At 41.6% G+C, this 24,701-nt stretch overlaps 1 protein-coding gene and 1 long non-coding RNA gene across 2 annotated transcripts; one reads left to right on the top strand and one right to left on the bottom strand.

Annotated features, from left to right (window-relative positions):
* Nucleotides 1-56: 56 nt before the first annotated feature.
* On the bottom strand, nt 57-3,427 carry LOC138958190 (uncharacterized). The gene is made up of 3 exons (XR_011453337.1): nt 3,297-3,427; nt 2,418-2,508; nt 57-1,407 (listed from the first exon to the last, which is right to left on the bottom strand). It is a non-coding gene; the product is annotated as an uncharacterized lncRNA (long non-coding RNA).
* Nucleotides 3,428-15,138: 11,711 nt separating this feature from the next.
* On the top strand, nt 15,139-21,953 carry LOC138958188 (E3 ubiquitin-protein ligase TRIM39-like). Its single transcript, XM_070329275.1, has 3 exons — nt 15,139-15,411; nt 18,222-18,578; nt 19,763-21,953. The coding sequence occupies exons 2-3, from the start codon at nt 18,231-18,233 to the stop codon at nt 19,991-19,993; spliced, it is 579 nt and encodes a 192-aa protein (XP_070185376.1). The 5' UTR covers nt 15,139-15,411; nt 18,222-18,230; the 3' UTR covers nt 19,994-21,953.
* Nucleotides 21,954-24,701: the final 2,748 nt, after the last annotated feature.

The raw sequence follows: 24,701 nt of genomic DNA, 5'->3' as shown, positions 1-24,701 counted from the left end.
AAAACAGCAAACACACACACACACACACACACACACATACACTGAAGAAGTTTCCATTCTGATTCGGTTATTTTATTTGGTGCTATATGTTTGCTTCACATTGTTTCTTTTACATTGCTTTAGGTATCCCAATTCGCTAAACACATCCATAATGCATGCATGGCTCATTCGAAAGAGGGCAACTGAATAACTGATGCCCAATAGCAATAAATACTGAACAACTGAACAATAAATAGCAATAAATGATGACAGTGCCAAGTTTTTAAGTAAAAAGTGAAATCATGTGACTGGACAAAGGCACAATTACAAAATACAAATAAAAAAATCGAGGCTCATTTTAAATTAAGTTCTCAGCTCATGGGGAAGCATAAGGTGACCCTAGAAACCGAAATTAGGAGACCTCCCGCCCCCAGGGCAGACTAAAAAAAAAAAAAAGGGGGGGGGGGGGGGGGCCTAATTTGTGAAAAAGTATAAAAGGAATCGAAAACTGTATACATGTATTTAGTTAATACCCCAAAAATTGTATAGTATATACAATGTCAGACCCTAAAGAAAGTTTGTTAGTCTTTGCTTAGGCAAAACAAAGCAAAATAGCCTGTTTACGGTATCCCGACCAACCCTATTTTTCTAGACCAACCCTAGACTTTTTTTTTGGCATTTGGAAAAAAAGAAAAAGAAAAAAAAAATCAATTTTGTTCCTGTTTTTTTGCAAAATAATTTAAAAAGATGGTTATAAAATTTTTTTAAGAAAAGCCGACCTACCGACCCTCTTTTTGTGTGCCTATGTTACTGTAAACAGACTAAAAGGTACATCAGAAACAACACACCAGGGAGGGTCCAAAATTGTATCAAAATATAGATGGTAGGGAATTCAAAATAAAAAAAGACAATAGACAAAACATGTACTTCGGCTCATAGAGCCTTCTTTAATTTTTGACTCATTAAGTCCATGCTCCGAGAGTCCTTTTTTTAATTTTGAATTGCCTACCATCTATTTTATTTATACAATTTTGGACCCTCTTTGTACGGAGAGAGTTGGCAATTGTTAATCACATTCTCTCATCTCATTGACTCTCCTTCAGCTCCTTGGTAACATGCGTTCCCGTCTCTGCCAGGATTGGACACAGCAGCAGATAACCGGTAAATATGTAACAGGCATAAATGGCAAAATAGCTCGCCTCGCCTGATAATATATGAGACAACTGTTCTACTACAAAGTCTTTCTTGGGAGGCTTGGCTAATTTACTCGCTCGTTTTACACGGGGTTCCATCGTTTTCTTTTCTAATCGGAAAACCTTGCTCCTCAGTTTGTTGACCTTCTGCCAAAGTTCCGCTTCACGAGGGGATGGGAAGATGACGACTTTGATGCTTTACATCCTATGTCCTCCAGGATCGCCTGAATGTCATCTAAAAAAGAAAACACACATAAAATAACATAACCATAACAAGTTACAACCTGGAAGAAATTAAAACACGTGTAATTAAATCACAAAATGAAAATAAACAATAGCGTAGGAAGGCAGGCCAGAAATGAAGTGTATTAGCAACTATGGATACGATGTGGAACAATGATGGAATTGACCTTGTTTGGTACTGAATGGGTGAGGCCATTAGAACTGTACCCACGGAATACGCGCTATATAAGCTTCATATTGATTGATTGATTGATTGATTGATTAGGACAACAGTACCAGGTAAACTCCTCACACACCATGCCTCTTTCTTTCTTTCTTTATTTGGTGTTTAACGTCGTTTTCAATTACGAAGCTTATATCGCGACGGGGAAAGGGGGGGGGGGGGAGATGGGAATAGAGCCACTTAATTGTTTCTTGTTACACCATGCCTCTAACAGGATATGTTTCCCATCTTTACGTGTTGGAACTACAGGTACAATTTCATCCATCCATGCATCCGCCCTATACAGCTTCTTCTTCTTCTTCTTCTTCTTCTTCTTCTGCGCTCGTGGGCTGAAACTCCCACGTGCACTCATTTTTTTTGCACAAGTGGAATTTTACGTGTATGATCGTTTTTACCCCGCCATTTAGGCAGCCATACGCCGCTTTCGGAGGAAGCGTGCGGGGTATTTTTGTGTTTCTAAAACCCACCGAACTCTGACATAGATTACAGGATCTTTTTCGTGCGTACTTGGTCTTGTGCTTGCGTGTACACATGAAGGGGGATAAGTCACTAGCAGGTCTTCACATAAGTTGACCTGGGAGATCGGAAACATCTCCACACTTAACCCACCAGGCGGCCGCGACCGGGATTCGAACCCTCGACCTTCCGAGTTAATAGACCGACGTCTTACCACCCCGCCACAGCGCCCGTCACCCTATACAGCAATTATCAACTATGTAATGGATGGGTTTAAACATTTTTTGATGTCATGGTGTTCTTCATGGTTAAAAATCTCTTACCTGGTTGAACAATTTGTGCATCAGGCGACAGGTCGGTGCTGGCTTCATTTGTAGCTACCCTTTGCGATGGTGGCTTCCTCCCACTAGCAACCTGCAAATGCACAGCTCTTTAACTGACAAACTCACAACCAACACCCAGTCACAATGAAACAATTCTCCCAATTTCATGGCATTGGTCTTAGGCCACACAAAAAAGTGTATGTTTCTCGTAAGGCAAAACAAAAAATAATCTGTTTACAGTATCCGGACCGACCCTATTTTTTTCCCACCGGCCCTAGACTTTTTTGGGGCATTAAAAAATGAAATTAAAATATTCAGATGGCTAAAATACAAAAATAAAAAGCCGACCTACCGACGCTATTTTTGGAGGGCCTATGTTACCTTAAACAGACTTTTTTTGTGGCCTAACATGACTAAAGGTGGAGATTTTTTTTCTAAACTTTTTTTTTTAAACTATCTTTTTAACTTATTTTGTTGAAAAACAGGAAAACAATTGATTTTTGAATACCCCTTTTATTTTTGAAAATGCAAAATAAAAGTCTAGGGTCGTCGGGAAAACATAGGTAGGGTCAGGTGACCAGAAACATACAACTTTTTTGTTGTTGACGCCGACCCTATACTTTTTTTGCCATTTGGGGCTGTTTTTTTGCAAAATAAGTTCATCATATCATCATAATCAAGACGTCGATCCAAAATAAGTAACTTTTTTTGGTTGGCCTTATCATTTTTTTGCGCTAAATGCAAACAGGCATTATTTGATGGGAACAATGCTGGGTTTTTTTCAATTCTTACATCAGCCTCAAACTTGTCATTACTCAACCTGCATTAAATAGTGTGCTTCATTGGTTTGCAAAAACCTAAAACCAATAAATAAATAACCTTCGGTGGTGGATTGGGCACTGCAAACAATGTCGGGACAGCATTCCACACAAGTGATCCTCTCTGCAGGATTGTTTTACTGGTTGGCCTCAAAGTGATCAGTACAAAGCTTGAGACCTTGAACATCAGCTGGCTGCAGCTTTTCAAAGTCCTCTCGCCTTGTGAATTGCATCCATATTCTGCACCTAGTTTGACAATAAAAACAACAATGTTATTGTTAAACTAAGCAAAAAGGAAAGACAAAAAATAAATCAGATCTTCAGTCTAAATCTAACGCTCTGCCTGAACGCAAAACGGATGAGTGATGTACCTTTGTACTGTAGTTTTCCCGTAAGCAAGGTTTGATAAAGATTTCGGCAAATATGCCCACGGGTAGTTTGTCATCAAGTGTAAACTGTTGTTTTGTACTGACTGCTGACTCACACTCACAGTCGTAAGTACAGTGTACACATGCACACACAGGTACACACGCAGACACACGCGTACATAGTACAGCTAGTACAGAAATCTCAGGATGAACCGATCCATGCTATGTTTGTAATATTTCATTTGCATATTAGTTCTATAAATACTGTAGTATCATAGCAGACAAAAATGCCCAGAGACAGTTGGCTTATCTGAGTGAGTTGACTCGAGCCATTGCATTCTCATTCTGAAGAAGGTAAACCTGATGAAATAATCACTGCACAACCCACCTGTTTTCTTCTTTAGGGAACTTGTGGAAAGTTTTCCCGAAGCAGCTCTGTTTGTAACGGGCGTTCTTGCAACAAAAAGCCGAGCACAATTTACCACCACCTCGCACGCGATCGGTACCTACGCGATCCGCCATTTTGTTTTCGCCGTCAGCATGTGACTAGGGACGATAACCCACAAACACTTTTTCGCATTTTCTTCGCAAGTTCCACGTCTTCTTTATGTACAGTGTTTGGCTAAGCTCAGCTGAATAAGTCTTGGTCACTCGAAGCTAGCCAAGAGTGTAAACGTCAATGTCTGTCTCTGTCCGTCTCTCGTGTGCCAAACAGCGAGCGCGCGTGCCACGGTATGTGAGTGTGTGTGTGTGTGTGTGTGTGTGTGTGTGTGTGTGTGTGTGTGCGTGCGTGTGTGTGTGTAACTCGCTGTCTGTCTATCTCCCTCCCTCCCCATGTTCAATGTCGTTTCCCAAATCCTTCTTGAACGTTGCTGACACCTGTGCATTGTAGAGTTCTGTTTGTGGTAGGGTCTGGCTGCTGCTGTCTCCGTGCATGTAACTTGTTCTTGGGAACCTTAGTGTACCCACAAGGAATAACAGTTGTTATAAGGCCAAGACATAAGCTCTAAAATCTCAATCCTGTTTGAAGGGCTTTGCCTCCAAAGGTGATTGGTGTGCTCTTGCACTCGGTTACAATAGCTTAGAAAGTGTTGCTGTCTCGTGTCTGGTGAGAACGGCCAAAAGACAGATCAGAGAAAGTGTTGCTGTCTCGTGTCTGGTGAGAACGACCAAAAGACAGATCAGAGCAAGTGTTTCTGTCTCGTGTCTGGTGAGAACGACCAAAAGACAGATCAGAGCAAGTGTTTCTGTCTCGTGTCTGGTGAGAACGACCAAAACACAGATCAGAGACAGCAAAGAAACCAACAAACAATGAATGAGCGAGATGAAGAGTGAGTGTATGGAAGTTACCTCATACGGTTGTGGATTGGATAATTACATGAGATGAGACGTATCCCGTAAACACTCTTCAATTTGTATTGATCTCTGTGCAGTCAAATGTGACTCAAACTTATATAGCCATTACACATGTAACCGAGTGCCGAAACACTACGATCACCTCGGGAGGCGAAGTGCAATCAAACAGGATTGAAAATGTTACGAAAATGTTAAGAAATTAGCCCTATTAAAACTGTTGTGCAAACCCGAAGGTTTCCATGAACATACAGACAATCGGAAACCACCAGACCCCATCACAAACAGAATTCCACAATCCACCGGTGTTGACTTAAAGGCCAACAACTCGGGTGCAGAGTCTGCTGTGAAAGGAGCGGTAGCCTCCCCTGTCACAATCGCCCCCGTTTGAATGAACCTCGTCCCGAACCGGGGGACCACTGTTTATCCCAAGTTCGCAGAATGGGAACAGCACGAAAATGTTCAGTGGTCATATTATGCCATTACCTGAACATAATCATCATGCCGAGTCCCATCCCTGCTCGCAAGCGCCAGATGTAACCGAGTGCCGAAACACTACGATCACCTCGGAAGGCGAAGTGCAATCAAACAGGATTGAAAATGTTAGGGCTAATTTCTTAGCTCTAGAAAAACTGTTATGCAAACCCGAAGGTTTCCAAGAACATACAATCCACCGGTGTTGACTTAAAGGCCAACAACTCGGGTGCAGAGTCTGCTGTAAAAGGAGCGGTAGCCTCCCCTGTCACACACAAGTGATCAGAACGCAATTGATATGAAACGATGATGATATTTTGGAAAATGGAAAATGCAGCCATATTTAATATTTTGCCGATATCTAATTCCTCTAGCAGATAATCAACTGACCAAGAACTGACCCAACGGTACCAAACCCAAGAGTACTGGTCAGAAAACAAAGACTCACGAAGCAATAGCACACTGTGACTTTCATACGTACGTAGCTTATTAGTTTACTTTACCATCCCCTTAGGTTGAGATTACGTGAGCTGTCTTTGGCACATAACGGTACCAACATCAAGAGTACTGGTCACGAAACAAAGACTCACGAAGCAATTGAAAACTGCGACTGTCGTACGAGCCATTACCGAAACACAGGTAAGCGGACAGTCTCCCTGGGGTCAGTTTAGGTGATAATTTTGTCACCATCTGAATCAGGGACAAGGCTGAATCTGAGAGAGGAATACATTGCGTGTACAGTAGGCTTACTTGTTATATCGGCCAACTTGCAGAAAACGGTAACCTATGTGTGTGTATTTGTGTTGCCTGCGTGCGCGTGTATGTTAGTGTGCGCGTGTCACGTTTTATATGGTCAAATGATTGACCTAAAACGGTCAATTACTGCTAACTGACTAACCACACCACAATCCACTCTCACAGTCACAAAAAAGTTAGAAACAACAAAAGTAAAAGTTCTAGACGTCTGTTTATGTACACTAACTCTCCACCTCCCTCTTCTCGTGAAGCCAAAAGTGTTTTTACGACCAAGTCGTAAAACAAAAATAACTGACAAAAAGCCAGTTAAAGTTTATGAAATAATAAGAACACGCTGAACCGTGTAAAGTTAGAAAACACTTAGCTGCTCTGTAAAAAGTCTGCCTGTACTGACAGGCGTTAACACTCCACGTTGTCACAACTCAAAGTTCTTCATAAAGGGTTAGAAAGATGACAAGGTGGGGGGGGGGGGGGGGCGTTTACGCATGGGTGCACTCAACTCTCGGTGTAGCCAGGGTCCATTCGATGAAACGCAGTGGAGCATACAGGTGAAAGTTGGAGCAACAGTAGTAACAGCCGTAGAACAGCAACCAAGTATTCAAGTATTTCAAGTATTTTATTTATTGTTTTGGGCCCAGAGGGCTTTGAAACAAAGATATAACTTTAACAAAAAAAAGGTAACAAATCAGACAGTTAATATATGTATATAAATTGAGCGGACAAATACAACATTACTATACGACCAAATTAAATTGGCAATATACACTTCCATACATGCAAACAAAAAGAAAAATAGGTTTAACAAAATCAGGTAAGAAATCAGGCAGATAATATGTATACATTAAGCAGACAACGATAATATACAGCTGAAGTAAATTGGCAATACCATTATGCCATGCATCTTTTGTAAAAACACAAAACAAAAGCATGTATTACATATATACATACCAATAAAGAAACTAGATATAACGCTAACATACTAAGATCATAACATGGGCTACAAATCTTGCTAGCTTCATTAGTTTTATCTTAGATTTACAATTCATTAGCTGTTCATATTTTAAACAATTTGGGTGAGATCGGTAATAAGGACTAATTAATGTTCTTCTTTCAGACACTATACTTTCGTCGGTACAACTGAACAAATAGTGAAACTCATCACCTAATTCATTTTTATCGCACATGTCACACAATCTTTCATTTCTAGGAACATTAAAAAATCTGTGCTGATGTATTGGCAACTTATGATTGCTTGTTCTAAATTTTGCTAGTTTAACTTGGAGTTTCCTAGGCAACCAAAGCAAATACCTTTCCAGACAAAAATCCTTTTTATATATTCTGTAATTAAAACACAAGCTGTTGGCATTCACGTCAGTGTTCCATTCCTGCAGGAATTGATCTCTTAGCCTTTGTTTTACAACGTTTTTAAAACCTGAGACGGCAAGACTCTGAGTTGTCCATAAATATGATAGACCCAACTTATTTAACATAGTATTGACATGCGACAGCCAGGGCAATTTAACGTTTTGTACATGGTACAACTTCAAATGTAGTTTTAACATTAAACAAGACATCTTATTCGCACCATCGTTCATTTCTTTCATCAGTTTATACCAATAAACCAGTAACTGACATTGTACCTCAATTCTAATTGGATAACGACCAAGCTCTCCGTAAACCATACAAGTGGGTGTAGTTTTATATACATCAAGAAGCATTTTTAAAAATCGCAATTGAAACCTTGACAATATGTCTAATGAATCATATCCCCACACCTCACAACCATACAACAAAATTGGATGTACACACTTCTCAAAAAGATCCAATTGCACATCAATTGGTAAATTTAGTTTTCTACATTTTCGAATTAACGAGAACATTGCACGGTTACCAATCAAACATTGACGTTTCATGGCATTATGAAATTTGTTATTATAATTAAATAGTACACCTAAGTACACATAGTCCCAAACTACTTGGACAGGTACTCCATTCAAGACAAAATTTGGGATATTCCGTATTTTCCCCCGCGAAAAAACAACTATTTTTGTCTTTTCAATATTTATGCTTAGTCCCCAGTTCTTACAATAACGATCTAGTCCATCCAGGGCTTTTTGCATTTCTCCAGGTGTTTCGGCGAGTATAGCAGTATCATCAGCATATATTAACAGGAACAAATACATATAGTCATTAATGCGTTCAACATCTATTTCTTGGGCTCTTTTTAGGGGCAACTCTAGGCTGACATCATATTCAATCAAAAACTGCTTCAGGTCGTTTAAAAATAGTGAGAAAAGAATCGGTGATAAATTTTCGCCCTGAAGAAGCCCGATGTTTGAGGTGAACGTCTCGGAGAATACACTGTTCACCTTCACGCACAATTTTGCCTTATCATACATGTCCTTAATTACATTCAATACCTTACCATTAATATTCCGTTGCATCAGCTTCTGCCACAGGAGATTGCGTTGCACAGAATCAAAAGCTTTACGCAGATCAATGAAAGCACAATATAACTTTTTCTTTTGTTGTAAAAATATATCAATAAGACAATGTAGTGCAAAAATGTGGTCTACAGTAGAGTGGCCTTTTCGGAAACCAGCTTGTTCGTTGCCGATCACAGAATTGTCATCCAGAAATGCATGCAATCTTTTATTTATCACACTTGTAAAAAGTTTTCCAAAACAACTTAGTACACTGATTCCTCTATAATTATCAGGGTCGGCTGTTGAGCCTTTACCTTTAAAGATTGGGCTTATATACCCCACTGTCCAAGCTTTAGGCATTTTCCCAGTATGCAATATCAAATTAAATACACGTGTTACAATAGTTAATAGTTTTGGTGAGGAATATTTCAAAAACTCGTTTATAATACCATCGTATCCGCAAGCTTTGTTATTCTTTAAATTGTTTACACATATCATCACCTCCTCCTTTGTAATATCAACATTCAATTGTTCATTCATAAGGTCTGTGTCATCAAGCACATCATCTTGCACATCAATCAAGTCGTGCTCAGATACATTACTAAGTTTTTCAAAATGTTTTACAAATACCTCACGGGATATATCATGCATCGCTTGTTTCTTCTGCTGGTCACATCCACTTATCAATTTCCAATAACTGCTGGGGTCAGAAGACTTCATTGTTCGAATTTTCTTATGTAGTTGCTTTAAATAACTATTATAACTTTTACTCAGTGTTCCCTTATAATCCTTGAATGCTTGGGCCTTATCTTGTATGATCTCTCTGTTATTTGGTTGGGCTTTAAATTTTCTCTTTATTTTTCTATATTTCCTTCTCGTCTGTTTACATTCGTTATCAAACCAAATTTTCTTAACTCCGCTATGTGCATCGTTACTGCTACATGTATTTATTTTTTTCTTCTGCTTATTCTTTCTAAGCATGTTCAATTTATTGGCAGCTTCGGATAGAATTCCTTCTATTTGTTTCATTACATTATCGATCTGGTCCTGAGTTACATCCTCTACGCTACCAATTAGGGAAACTAATATCCCTTCCACTAATAATACTTTATTATCATCAATTTCATCTACAAAATTCTGATTTGCTCCTACTTTCCATATTGGTTTCAACACACTGCTAGTGTTATAATTGCTTTCAGTTTCATTCTTAACGTGTTCATTGTCCATTAGGATATCTGACAGGGCAAAAAATATAGGACAATGGACATCAGATAAACATTCATTATAGTCACATACTTGAAATTTTGAAAATGACGGAAAAACATTTGGCGTAGCTAGTACATAATCTACCAAACTCACATTATTACAAGTTACTCGACCCAATCTTGCGTCCTCTCCCATTCTGCCGTTCACTACTAATAATCGTTGACTAATACAAAAGTCAATAAAACTGCGGCCAAAATTGTTCATAACATGGTCCATTGAGCACCTCTCTTTTATAATTCCAAACATGTCCATCATCTGCACTGTTGATACTTCATCAGTTAATTCATTCATAATAGCACAGTCTTCCAAATAGTCTCTTGCATATCCACTTCTAGCATTAAAATCTCCAATCATGACAACGTTTTCTGCATTCAAATATGATAGTGTTTCTTCTAACTCTTGGTAAGCACTGGGTCTGACATAGGGTGAGCCTTCTGGTGGCATATATACCACACACAACAATAACCTTTCAATCATCTGCTGACCTACATGTTCAGACAGCTCAATAAAAATACCATCTTGAAATACTGGGAAGTTCACAAACCTGTATTTACTGTTGGCACTTTCTTCAATTCTTGTTTTTAATTTAATGTCTTCTACAATTTTAATGTGTTTACAGAGCTCGTCCCTGATATAAACTGCAACCCCACCCGACTTTCGTTTACATATCAATCTGTTTTTCTTAAAACAAGTAAAACCTTCAACTTCACAGGAATCAAAATCATCTAGCTTGGTTTCGGACAGGCATATAATATCGTTACACAAGAACAGCTCGTTGAATTCTGGATATTTCAATTTTGACAACAATCCACCAACATTTAACGATACGAAACGCATACGTTCTTTTTGACACACTGGCTCACTCACCCTTTCTGAGTTGTTACTCTCAGATTCGCTCCCATCCTCCTTCTCATTCTCATTCTCACTCACATTCCCATTCCCATTCTCAATCTCAATCTCATTCTCCCGCTCAGACAGGGCGTTTTCTCTCTCTCTCTCAGTCGCTCCATTCGTAATACCAACTTCAGTTACGTTGTCACTGCCATTCTCAATCTCAATCTCATTCTCCCGCTCAGACAGGGCGTTTTCTCTCTCTCTCTCACTCGCTCCATTCGTAATACCAACTTCAGTTACGTTGTCACTGCCACACACACCATCAACACGTGTCCTGCCAAGGTCAAGAACTGTATCCACATGTCTCGCTGTACGCACACAGGTCGTAATGCCTGCACTCACTTCAGCACTTCTCCTCTCTATAGGCAATGACAGAGATACGGAACGTTCCTTGTAACTCCGTTCATTGTTACCGACATCACCACGAGTCTGTTTTTCGATAGTTCTAGCACGCGTCGTGTTTTTCTGTTTCTCTTCGCCATCTCCATACGACACATTCGCCCCGCACGCTATTATCCAATCCGCGCTTGGTTCACCTGAGGGCGCTGACCAATCAGGGCCATTGTTGTCATGTGTAGCTGCTGACAATCGGCCATGTGTAGCACACAGCAACTCGTCTGGTACATCACGTCTACCTTTCAGCGACAGCCCCGGGCGATCCTAGGATTCTTCAGGAAGAAAATCCCCGAGACCCAATTCAGCCATATCAACACTGTCGAATCCAATCCTGAAGAGATCGTCGGGTGATTCGATGACGGTCGGCCTCTCGTCGTTGTTTCGTACGCCGGGGGGTCTTTTGCTAACACATAGCAGGCGCCCCTCCACCGTCCACACACTGTGTCGCCCGTACAGCAAAGGACAGCAACAGTGTAGCCCGTTTTCAACAGCAAACAGGTAGCAGCCAGGTAGCAAACGTCCAGCAACACCTCCAGCAACAACCAGCAACAAGCTGAAACAAGAGCAATTGGTGCAGTGACCATGCCAACAATCCCCCTTTTACCACCTTTAAACGTGACATATCTAACTTCCCCCTTCAGCGAGCACGTGGTACCTGCAAGGATAGACTTTTAATAACAAATCAAGACATTTTCTCCGCCTCTCCATATCTGCAAAAACCATAATATTATACAGATTACAATTTAGGGTTATAATGAGCAAGTTATACGCTATCATGGAGAAACAAAACACAGTTTACATTTCACAAACATTGACCGGTCACCAACGTAAAGACTAAAGTAACGTCTAAATTACCTCAATAGCTCGTGGAACGCAGCTCTCCCAAGCAAACCGCTTGAATATTTGGCTCCCGCTCGTCAGCGAAAGTATGTAGCCCCCTCACGTCCTAAGCCTTCTGCGTTCTGCACTGACGCCAGAAGTCCGTTGGTCGACCTAAACCAGTCTTGCAACGCGTGGAATCCCCCAAATCTTAGTCACGGAGCAAACACCAGACCTGTCGTCTGCCCAGCTTGTAGAAAAGAAAGAAAGACCATGTGATCTCCCTGACCAATCGGCAGTCGCTTCCCCAAACCAAGCGATCTTCCTGACCAATCACTGGTCGCCTACCAAACACACCTATAGTATGCTTGGAACACGTGATCTAAACGGTGAGCGAAATCACCCGATACCCGCACGGTTTCCACGTGAATTTCGTGAAGGTCTGCCACAACCTTTCCGCAATGCGGCTGCCAGCACAGGCGCATTACGTTGCAATTTGTGAAAGGCGCCCAACAAACGTGTCACCGAAATCAGTCGTGACTCTGACTGCGTGCGTGTGTGTGTGTCTGTGTGTGTGTGTGTGTGTGTGTGTGTGTGTGTGTGTGTGTGTGTGTGTGTGTGCGTGCGTGCGTGCGTGCGTGCATGTGTATGAGTGTTTCGTGCGCGCGTGCGTGCGTGTGTGTGTGTTAGTGTGAGTGTATGTGTGTGTGTTAGTGTAAGTGTGTGTGTGTGTGTGTGTGTGTGTGTGTATGTGTGTGTGTGTTTATCTCTGTATTGTACTTCAACATTCTGTCGCAGCGAGGATAAATCTGGGTGATGTATCTATAGGCGTTATCATGGAGTTGCATGGTGTTATTCTACTTTATCGTACGTTATTACACGTAAGCTTTGAAGATACATTTTCGCATCCCGGAGAGTTTACGGCAAATCAGTAGACAAGACAATGTTCGATTTTTACCCAGACACACATTTTTTAAAATGCTTCACTGACCAGTGAATGCAATCGATCATGGCATCCCTGTGAATAATGACATCCGATCAATGTGCGTGCTTTTCAAACTCGGGAGGCATCACCTCAAGTCGAATCTAATTTATGCAATGCCCGCTCGATACGATCGGATTTTTGGCTCACGTAAGTGTAGCCTATGCGATGGTAAACTTTGTCTGTCTGTGCGTGCGTGCGTGCGTATGTATGTATGTATGTGTGTATGTCTGTGGTAGAAACTTTAACATTTTTGGCTAAACACCGAAATACTCATTTCACGTGGTTAATTTTCAAGCACCATCTTCAAATTATTGAAGCAATGATCAACATTGTGTCGGCATGTGTGTAGTTAAAGCGTGTATCCAAAGAAAACGGGTGGTGGGGGGTTTTGAAGGGGTACAAGCAGTTGACTGATTTGTGTCGTGTTTGGCATGTAGACGGCAGGTCAGGTGTCAAGATCAGGTCAGGGGTCGCGCGAAGGATTGTGGTCCAGTTCTCACCTCGCCGATTCGCCGGGGAAGACGATTTCATGTTGTTCGGTTTCTAAGCTCCAGAAAAGTAAATAAAGAAGATACCAAAGGGAGATTTCCTACAATTTGATCTGCACAGCGTGTTTCCAATGTCCACGCGAGGAAGAGCTGTCGAAAGCGCGGCAGTCAGTGTCGATCTTGCAGCCGTATCCCGGTAAGTTCAGAGACAGATCTAGTGTCTCCCACTCTGATAACGTGTCACCTACTGTTAATCCGTTTTGTTTTAATTTCTTTTTATTTCAGCAGACACGGATGTCAAACACAGTGCTAGGCAGTCACCTCTAGTGAAATGAGTTGATCTAAAGTGCCTGTAATGTTTGGATGTCTTTGCTCGTGGTTCGATTTATGTGAATTTCAAGACTTGCAGTAGAGTCTCAAGTTAAGTTTACTCTGCCCGAAAAAAACTGTCCACCATTTTTGAACATGCAGATATAAGGAAACGGAATGAATCTGTTCTCAAAGTCAAAATGATCACGATTTTTTCCTCAGATTCAAAACATGCACTGTCATGGTTTTGTCTGTACAATTTAGTAAGTCTTAAGTACTTTGCAACAACTTCCTTGAACGTGAAAGACAGTTTTTGAATGCTAGATCTGTATCGCGTTTCATTCCAGACTCGATCCTCTCTTTGATTGTAGATCTACTGTTTGCTGTTTACGCACTATCATATGATTCGCTATGTAACGTTTGGTAAGCTTACCTTGCCACAGCTTTCTTGTCTTTGTTGGCATTTCTGGCTGTGTTGACCGTCAGAATTATTTTAAGAATCAGGCTGCTGCAGTCGACATGTTTCGCATATTGTAGGGTTACCATGCTGCATAGGTAAAGTGGCTTGTATAACCTGACTATTCTGTTTCAAAACACTGTTTATATTTGTGTAGGTTGTAGTCATCATAACTAATCGCATTTTGCCATTTGTTTCAGAAAGGAGGTTAACCTACAACAAGATCGACGCTATGTCAGATATATGCCTCAGCCACATGAAGACTTCCGAATTTAGATCTACTCGGCATGGTGACAAGTCTTGATGAAAAGTATAGGACTGAGGACAGCAGTGGAAAAAGTGCCCACATGGCAGGTACCTAACCTATTACCCTAGTCATTTTATCTGTTTGCCTTCTTTTGAAAATTATACATGGAGTTGATATGATGCGTTAGTTTTAACTGTGTGTGTGTGTGTGTGCGTGTGTGTGTGTGTGTGTGTGTGTGTTTGTGTGTGTGTGTTACGGAGTGAGTGAGTTTGTGTTATGTTACTGTTTGTTGATTTCTTACGGGAGCCTTGAAGGCTTCGCCTCTTGTTTTTTTTAAGGACGCAAAATGCTGCAATCTGGGGCCACCTGAGCTCAGAAACTGTCATGTAATCATCTCTCTCTAGATCTGTCTCTCTCTCTCTCTCTCTCTCTCTCTCTCTCTCTCTCTCTCTCTCTCTCTCTCTCTCTCTCTTCTCTTTTTTTCCCTGAAGGGGGGGGGGGGGGGACGGGCCCCCTTAACCCCCTCCTAAATCCGCCACTGATTATCGATTGCGATTTACTGCCGTCATGTCGACTTACCTCATCATATAGTATCAGTGTCAGGTGGCGACAACTCGACCACCACAGCCCTTCAAAACCCCGACGCAGTTATTTCCCGGGATTCGTCTACCTGTCTTCGCTGCAGCGGCTGTGCAATGCAAGCACTGCATGTACAGAGCAGTTTTGTTTACGACACTTTCAAGAATAAACCACACTGGAAAAGAGACCCAGCGGTGAAGGACAGATGCAAATGACCTATTTACCTCGAACTGATGATACAGAATGACTGCTCGTTCCTTCTTGGCTGTGACTCAAGTTTACTTCTGTGGGAATGATAGTGTGAGCTGTATGCATATCACGCACAGTGGATTCGGAAACAATTACATCTTGAAAATCAGGTAAGTGCACAAGGGGTGGGTGTCGCACCATCCAAGCACAGTGTAGTGAAATTAGGAACACAGAGCAGAAACTCAGTGTGTTCTTCTCTTCTTCTTCTTTTTCTTCGTTCAGGGGCTAAAACTCCCACTCCGTTCACTCATGGTTTTGCACGAGTGGGTTTTTACGCGTAGGCTATGGCCGTTTTGACCCCACCATTCAGGCAGGCAGCCCCACGCCGCTTTTGGGGGAACTCAGTGTGTTAACTAGTGTCAGTTTGCTTCCTGATAGACGCGTAGAACGCCAACATAACAGAGGAGTAACTAAATTTAGAATTACAGTACAAAAGAAGAGTGGATCGACTGAGGTTAGAGTATAGCCGGAGGAGAGTAACGAGAGATACTGCAGAAAAGAAGAGTGGAGGAATTAGACTGTAGAGTATAGATATACGGTCTACTAATAGTAATAGTACAGTTGACCAGAGTAAGAGATACAAAACGAAAGCAGAGTAAAACGTAGATTGTAGAGTAGTGTATAGAGATACGGTCCACTAAAGTACAGTTGACTGGAGCAAGAGATACAAAACGAAAGTAGAGTTACTTGGAGAAACAGCCCGAAAGGAAAGTTAAAAAGAGTACTGTGACTGGTAGAAACAAAAAGTAAACGGTTGTATGGAGTAAGTCGAGATACAGCACGAAAGTAAAGATGAGCCCAGTAAACTGAGTAACACGAAACACAGCACGGAAGCGAAACAACACGAACTTAGAGTAGATAGAACACTGCATGTTGCGTAACTAGCGATACAACACGAAAGTAGAGTAGATAGAACATTGAAGGTAGCATAACTAGCGATACAACACGAAAGAAGAGTAGATAGAATACAGAAGGTAGCGTAACTAGCGGTTCAACACGAAAGTAGAGTAGATAGAACACTGAAGGTTGCGTAACTAGCAATACAACACCAAACTAGAGTAGATAGAACACTGAAGGTAGCGTAACTAGCGATACAACACGAAAGTAGAGTAGATAGGACACTGCAGGTAGCGTAACTAGCGATACAACACGAAAGTAGAGTAGATAGGACACTGCAGGTAGCGTAACTAGCGATACAACACGAAAGTAGAGTAAACAGTAGGCTGGTCTGCAGCTAGCATTATAACTATTCGACACAGCACTGAAGTAAAGCTGAAAGAATAAATATAATTACGCCTACAGCACGAAACAGAAAGTGCGGAGGGTCCTTTTTCACTGCTGGAGATCGATCTACGACATACCTGTTTCTCGGAAGTACTGATGAGCAATCCTCGATCGCGTTGCAACGTGACATATCGAGTGTTGTTTATAGCTTTTAATACCTTTTTATTGAGAGTATCGTATTACAGGGGGGACATTTTTACGCGTGTTCACTGCAGACATGTCACTGTTATTGCTGTGCTGTTAAAACCACTGAAGTGAGCCCTGCGTGATATGTCCTCTGTAGCAAAATTGTTTCAAGACATCGTTACAGGCTTAGAAAAAGCTACCAAGTCCGGTAAACGAAATTCAGTAAAAACACATGTAGATTATTCTTGTCCTTCTTGTGTAATAACGATCGGAACTTTACCGTTTTCTTGTTTGTTCCAAGTGTTGCTTTGGATTGCTTACAGGCACACTCCTTCCCTTGTGAACAGTTACCGGCACGGTTGGCCTAGTGGTAAGGCGTCCGCCCCGTGATCGGGAGGTCGTGGGTTCGAACCCCGGCCGGGTCATACATAAGACTTTAAAATTGGCAATCTATAGTGGCGTCTGGCATTATGGGGTTAGTGCTAGAACGGGTTGGTCCGGTGTCAGAATAATGTGACTGGGTGAGACATGAAGCCTGTGCTGTGACTTCTGTCTTGTGTGTGGCGCACGTTATAATTATGTCAAAGCAGCACCGCCCTGATATCACCCTTCGTGGTCGGCTGGGCGTTAAGCAAACAAACAAACAAACAAACAAAATGTGAACAGTTCGGCTCGCAATCTCATATCTGGCCAGGCTTGTACATGGGGTAAAACCATCATCCACTTGGTCACATACTAAACATTTACTTTACTTTATTTGGTGTTTAACGTCGTTTTCAACCACGAAGGTTATATCGCGACGGATACCAAACATGAACAGCGTGGGTGTTCTCTACTCACAAAGGAAACTTTATGATGAGTTAGTTTTATAAAAAGCCACTTGTGGCGTTTCAAGAAATTAACTTATCATGAAATCTAACTCACTGACACAGCAAGCCGCCAGGGTGTTGATTCTTGGTATGTGTGTCGGAAGGTAGAAGTGGAGGGATGGTCCTATCCCGTGCAAAAGCCTGGCCCGATATGGATGTGCATGTATTTTAAGTTGATGGGGCCATGTGACCGCCAGCGCGTTAACATTTCTCGTACTTGGAAAGTGTGATGTCCTCTAGACATGATCAAAATTGGGTTGGCCATCGTCAAATGTCAAGGTCGCAGTTGAATCATGTCCAGGTAAACAAGCAAAAAACATAAACATAAAAACAAACAAAACTATAACAAAAAGCCGGGGGGGGGGGGGGTGGGGGGCGAGGGGGGATGGAGTGGAAGCTAGAGCTTTTAATGTTGTGCCCAGTACAGTGGATTGGCTGAATGTTGTGCCCAGTACAGTGGATTGGCTGAATGTTGTGCCCAGTACAGTGGATTGGCTGAATGTTCAATCACGCGTTCAGGGACCTCAACATAATGATATGATTACCTTCCTTGCATTGCTGGTCACATATTCGGCAAGAGGGGCTTAATGCAGAGCAGAACTCCAAGGAAACTCATTGCTATCTTTGCTGTGTCCGTGCAGGTAAACAACATGGCGGCTTCTCGCCTCACCAGAAGCAACTCAATGGACCATGAATGCTCTGTCTGCCGTGGGGAGTATCGAGAGCCCAAGATACTGCAATGCCTGCATATCATTTGCAAGACATGTGTTCTCTCGTGGCTCCGCGCGCGAGGGGCTGGGGCGGGCTGCCCGGTATGTCGCACGAATATATTTCCTCGGTCTCATCGACAACAACCGTTTGAACAGTTTGTCGACAGTCTACCTCCATACGTCGCTGCAGAGAAGAAAAGACGTCGTGGACACGAGGCCCAACGATCGGAGAACAGTCACCTTGCGAGGAGGAGATTGGAGGACAGTGAACTGGCAAAGGCTATACAGGTATATTCAATGACTTTATTTTACATTTTGTCAGATTCTTTTTATACCACAGTTTTGTCAAATCCTAATAATTAATTCTTCGACTTTATCATTGCATCTGGCAGAGGAGATTATTATTGGTAGAGGTAACACGCCGAGTCTCTGTGGATTTAAAACACTAGTCTCAGTCCATGGTAATGAGAGAGTTTTCTTTCCCTATTTATTCTACATTTTGTCAGCTTTTTTTAACAAAAAGGTATTCTTTGTATTCAAAATTGGGTCAAATCCTAATCTTACTGTAAGAGTACTTACGCATGGCTTTTTAGTAAGGTATTATGTCTTGTGTATGTCTCGCTCATTTCCGTTCTTATTCTCTCGGGTGCCAGGATTTTGGTGTCCCTCTCCGCCTTCAGAACAGGTGTAGTGAAATAATTACAGCCCGTTGCTGGGGGTTGTATTCCCGTTGTGGGATGTCATTATTTCCAGCCTTAAACTGAAATGTACTGCTTTTGATGCGATTTGAGACAGTTCGTCGGAGGGTTAGCTCCCTTTAGAGAATGCTGCTGCTGCTGCTGCTGCTTGTGATGCTGCTGTTATTGATTTGTTGTTGACTGGTTTCTCTGAAGACACTGGATCTCCCCTGTAATTTGATCAGTATGGTGGGAGGACTGTCATCTTTGACGTCTTTGGTGAAGCTGAAACTAAGCTACCTAAGGGGCTCCGCTCATCTATGTAACTTCAGCAGGACAGACGACGCACTGCAGATTATCCCAGCTCGTTACACGTTGCATGAAAGGAAAACAGGCCAAGTACTCGTCATAATCCCTATCGCGGCATAAATAATAGGCAGTGTTTCGTCTGTGCCGCTGAAACTGCGCAGGTATATTCTGCCCATTGGATGCTGCTGTTGCCGCCGCTGATGCTGACGCTGATGATGCTGCTGATGATGATAGTGATGATGATGGTGGTGATGATGATGATGATGATGATGGTGGTGGTGATGATGATGATGATGATGATGATGGTGATGATGATGATGATAATGATGGTGATAATGGTGGTGATGGTGATGATGAGGATGATGATGATCATCATCATCACCATCATCATCATCATCATCATCATCATCATCATCATCCTGCTGATGATGACGATGTTTGGTTTGGTATCATACACATTGTGTGAGTAATGATTGTTTTGTGCAGATGGGCGAGGTGAATGATATGTTCAAAGATATGGAAAGCAAAGCCGAGGAGATGTTCGATGACCTGGAACGCTGCGTGAGAAAGAGACGTGAAGAAGTCAGGAGAATGATGAAAGCAGAAAGAGACGCCAGCATGACAGCTCCTGACAGGAAGGTCAAAGACTTCGCCTTGGGATTCCAGAAAATGACTCAAATCAAGGCTGAAATTGCTTCGCTTGGCAAGCTTACGTGAGAGACTTTGCATAATCAGAGACTTTGGATCCCTTTGCCACCACACAGATTTTTCTGTTCTGTCTTCAGAATGTGTTCGTTTTGCATTGATGAGTAGCCATAAGTCATGTTTGCGTGAATACATAACATGCATAATCAGCACCAGTTGACTGTCATACAAATATGCTAAAATATAGGCACTTTAGATATCGACTGTTTGATTAAGCGATTGCGACTCGAATGAAAACAAAGTCATTAAGGCCAGAGGTGGCTAAAAACTTTGGTCTAAAAACGTGTTTTGGGATTTCAGCCTTTTTAGGTATTCTTTTAACAACATAGAATCATTGTGTGGTGTTTATTCTGTCATTTCCATCCTCTTTCTTGCAGTAAAGAGGATTTTAAAAGTGATTTATGAACATTTAACATGATTGTGAAAAATGGACACGCTGTTTTCTCAGACTCGTTTTTGAGCACAAGTGCAGCTGTCATTTGTTTATACTCGTCTTCTAGAATAACTGTTCAATCTTCTTTCTCTTTTGTTGTTGTTGTATTTTCGCCATACATATTGTCTCTTTATGTAATATCAGAGAGACTTTCTATCAAGATACCGTGTCAATATTTTACTCTGAGCATATAAAGAAGTGCAAACTCTCCGTCATGCTGTTTACTCTTTACCACAAGACATTTCACGTCGCACACAAATTCGCTTTGTCGGATCTAAACAAACGGAGCTTGATTAATTTTCAAAGCACATGATGTGACCTTTTCTTCCCAGAAGCTTACAAAGGTCGTCTTTCAGATTTTTGCAGCAGTGGTAACTGTGCACATGGTCAGGAAAGAGCAAACAGACGACAGAAAGGCAGAAGCAACAGAAAAGCTGGATAATCTTAATCTCGAAAAGAAAGTGTATGGGAGAAAGCAAGGACACTTTTCGTAGGAATACAAACGGCGTGAGTTATGAGGAAGAGTGCAAATCAGACCAAAAGCTCTGGAAAGCCTAATTGCTTGTACAGTTGTGAAATCGGACAGAAGAGGAAAAACAGGCTGACAGTTGCGCAGAAAGAACCTCATGAGTACAGACGAAAACAATGTAGATAAGCTTAATCACTGACTTCAACAGTGTCTGAGAGAAAGTTAGTAAATCTTTGGCGAGTATTCAAACGGCTTGATTTGTGAAGAACAGTGAAAAGACAATCTTTGATCTTGCCAAGGGAAAATGTCGTTGTTAAATCCAATGGTAGGTTATCAATTGAGTACGCTACCAGACTGTGTACGTGCCAATTCCTTGCATAAGAGTAGTGTTTAGGTGTCCGTCAAATAGTCTGGCGGTACAGCCCACATGGACTTATTTGCATAAGACTAACGATGCTTTGTTTTCAATGAGGAACGCATGCACTGTGAGGGGGGGTCGTAGGCTGTCAACCCCGTGTTGGTTGTAAGTGTTTTATTCAACAATGTATGGATATAATACATAATAAGCATGTTTATAGGATCAAGAATAAGCTATAAGCTTATAGTGGTGATCCTAAAAGGAGAAACAAACATACTGATGACAATATTTTGCTGCCCCGTGTTCGAATGAAAGAGTCCGAGGTTGACCTTGGGAATCGGAAAAGAGGGATTGGAGACTGCGACAGTGTTTGTTTAAAATTGTGTTTAGGATGCGTTAGTTTTATTTATTAGAAATTGGGATTGTAGGCTTTTAGTGGTGAAGGCAGAAGAACTGATGGAAGCAGATGTTGACTTTTGTCAGAGGACAGAAAGGTGTGCTTCGGCAATATCGGACTATCCCAACTTCCAATACTGTGACTTTTGTGTTTTATTCCGAGGACATGTGTCGTGAACAGCGGTTCTAAGGATTATGATGGAAGTGTTGTGTGTATAGTACCGGACTGTGTTTTCTTCTTCGGTGTGAAAAAGAGGCATTGTGTTTTATGATTATGATTAATAATTTCATTTAATAGCGAAATGTTTGAAATATTCATTCGTTTTGTGCCTTGTGAGTTGTTCGAGTGCGCGATGTCATCCTCCCGTATGTATATGTGTGATTACGTATGACTGAGTGTGAAGAAATGTGCGTTTGAGTGTGTGAATGAAGAAACCCCGTGTTCGGAAAAGCCAATACCAGGCCACTAAATCAGCAAAAATCCAACAGACTGTCAACGTTCCAAAATTCAGACTAAAAAAACAAGAAAGGTATATTGTTGGAGCGTTTGATTATTGACAAAACTATTATTGTGAACGTCACGTCTTGTTTTGTCAATAATTAAACGTTACCACAGTATATACCTTTCTTGTTTTTTGACACAAAATCAGCAAACACAATTCCTTGACATAATGAAAAACCTCAGTAAGAGCATCAGTTTTCGTTCGTCCAGGTAGACTGGCGATTACGATTTTGGGCTGCAACTGCCACTACTATACTACCACTAGTGAAGATCAACACAAGCGAAACCGGCACGGTTGGCCTAGTGGTAAGGCGTCCGCCCCGTGATCGGGAGGTCGTGGGTTCGAACCCACTAAGACTTTAAAATTGGCAATCTAGTGGCTGCTCCGCCTGGCGTCTGGCATTATGGGGTTAGTGCTAGGACTGGGTGAGACATGAAGCCTGTGCTGCGACTTCTGTCTTGTGTGTGGTGCACGTTATATGTCAAAGCAGCACCGCCCTGATATGGCCCTTCGTGGTCGGCTGGGCGTTAAGCAAACAAACAAACAAACACAAGCGAATGAATGTTTGTACTTCTTTTTCTTTGGGCCATCCAAATGTACTGCTCAAAATGTACGTCTTCCTGCACGCCATACTTACGGCACCACCCTGTAATGAGTGTTTATACAACTCCTGCAATGCAACCGAGGGGTGGATTAAATCTAGTTGATTATTTTTAGACAAGTGAGAAATTAGAACGAACTACTTTGATTACACCAAAATCACACGTGGATTATTCGAAGTAAGAATAAAGAGGGCTAAAACATAATCAATACTAGAATTTATTTTTAGAACATGACATCATTTGAAACCCAGACGATTGGACCCTGTTGCGGAAGAATACAACGTTGACTCAAAACTGTAACAACAATGGCTGACGTGTATAAAGTACACGCATACCTCGCCAGGTTTGTTTTTGTGCCTAGTCGACAGACGATGCCATTTGCTTTGTGTGTGTTTTTGTTGTTGCTTACTGTACATGACATACATTACGTGTAAATTCCAGTTCTTTAACAGGCAACAAACCTTGCAAATTTCCAGAAGCTGCAATCTAAAGCGACCTATCTCTGATTCTAGCAGACGATCTCTCCAATGTTTAACACAAAATCAGCAAACTCTCCTGTCACATAGAACGTCCATTATATAGTGCAATGTTGAAATGAAGTTACCGGTCTGAAACATTTAGTCGTTTCTTCTGAGACAATCCTTGTTCTCTTATCATCTACAGATTTACCGCAGTCTTCACCACGCGAATTCACAACAGAAGTCAGACTTTCGAACATACAATCTACGTAGGCAAGCATGATACGTCATGACGTCATATGATTCCTAGCATATTGACGTATCTCGAGTTTTCTCCGTAATACATGTCCGTGGGTTTTTCAATGTTCGGTTATTTCCGTGGCTTCATGCGGAAAGGGAACCGTCGTCTGCAATCAGTCAACGACATGGACCATTCTGGTCCTTGTTGCTGACAAAAACATGATTTTAACACAGAATGTAATGTCAGAATAGCTATATAAACGCTATTGTGTTTTAATCGTAGCAATAGGGTCCGATATTTAGACGAGACAAGTATAATGCCGACGAGTCGGAGACTAAGAATAAAGTAAAACAATAGGGACTATTTGAATGACGCGCATTTGACACTCTGAGTGATTAGGCTGAAATGAAATTGCCTACAAAATGTCGTCTGCATGACTACATGTTCGACCCGTGTTGTTCTTTGTATAAATAGCTTAAAGCCATATGTACTCGATGACTATACACGCTAATTGCTTTACCAACAGCTGGAGACAGACTAAATTAAGTTCCCTGCAAAATATTGTGGTCTAGGACCCCTTAAATGTTGAGATATTTGAATTTTCATTTTGATCTGGATCGTCCTATTTATAGATTTGGCAACACATGTAACGTTGATGCAAGGGAGAGAACACCGCGGCTTTGTTGACATCCTCACTTTTTCAGAGGCTAGAACAAGCTGTAATGCATGTATTATGGTCCGCGCATGGTGACGTATCGTCATTATATGGTCTTATGGTGCGTTTGACATCGATTGTGGGCAAACTACACTTTGTAAACACGGGAGTGCGTTAGTATGCCTTTAAACAATGACGACAACTCCGCTTGGTAATTCACTCGTGTGCTCCGCACACTCGTGAATTACCAAGCGGCTGCAAATACCCACTCGTGGTTTATTTTCCAGTAATCAATTCGTGGTCATTGTTTAAGCTCTATATACAGCATGACTTCCCTTCTTTGTCTCTGTTAATCTAGGGAGAAAATATCCAGCAATATTTCTCCGTAGGCCTAAAGTTCGGCCATGACCTAGGCAAAATAACTTGCGCAGCCGCAGAAACAAGAAAATGGAAATCTTTTATGAAATGATTGGGAGCCACGCAAATTTGACCTCTTGATTCCGACCATGAACCCGCTGTTGATAATCTGGAAGGTCGTACCAGAAATGCAGATCTATCTCTGGCCGATTCATAGATTCAACCTACAAACTGCGACCTCATCTGTG

Source organism: Littorina saxatilis, linkage group LG2, assembly GCF_037325665.1.
Source record: "Littorina saxatilis isolate snail1 linkage group LG2, US_GU_Lsax_2.0, whole genome shotgun sequence".
Lineage (NCBI taxonomy): Eukaryota > Metazoa > Mollusca > Gastropoda > Littorinimorpha > Littorinidae > Littorina > Littorina saxatilis.
This window is presented reverse-complemented; position numbering and strand designations above follow the sequence as displayed.

What these genes read in the sequence shown, in the direction of transcription:
- LOC138958188 (XM_070329275.1), top strand. Translation starts at nt 18,231, where the DNA reads ATGGCGGCTTCTCGCCTCACCAGAAGCAACTCAATGGACCATGAATGC. An exon ending in AACTGGCAAAGGCTATACAG is followed by an intron (nt 18,579 to 19,762) that starts GTATATTCAATG and finishes TGTTTTGTGCAG; the next exon opens with ATGGGCGAGGTGAATGATAT.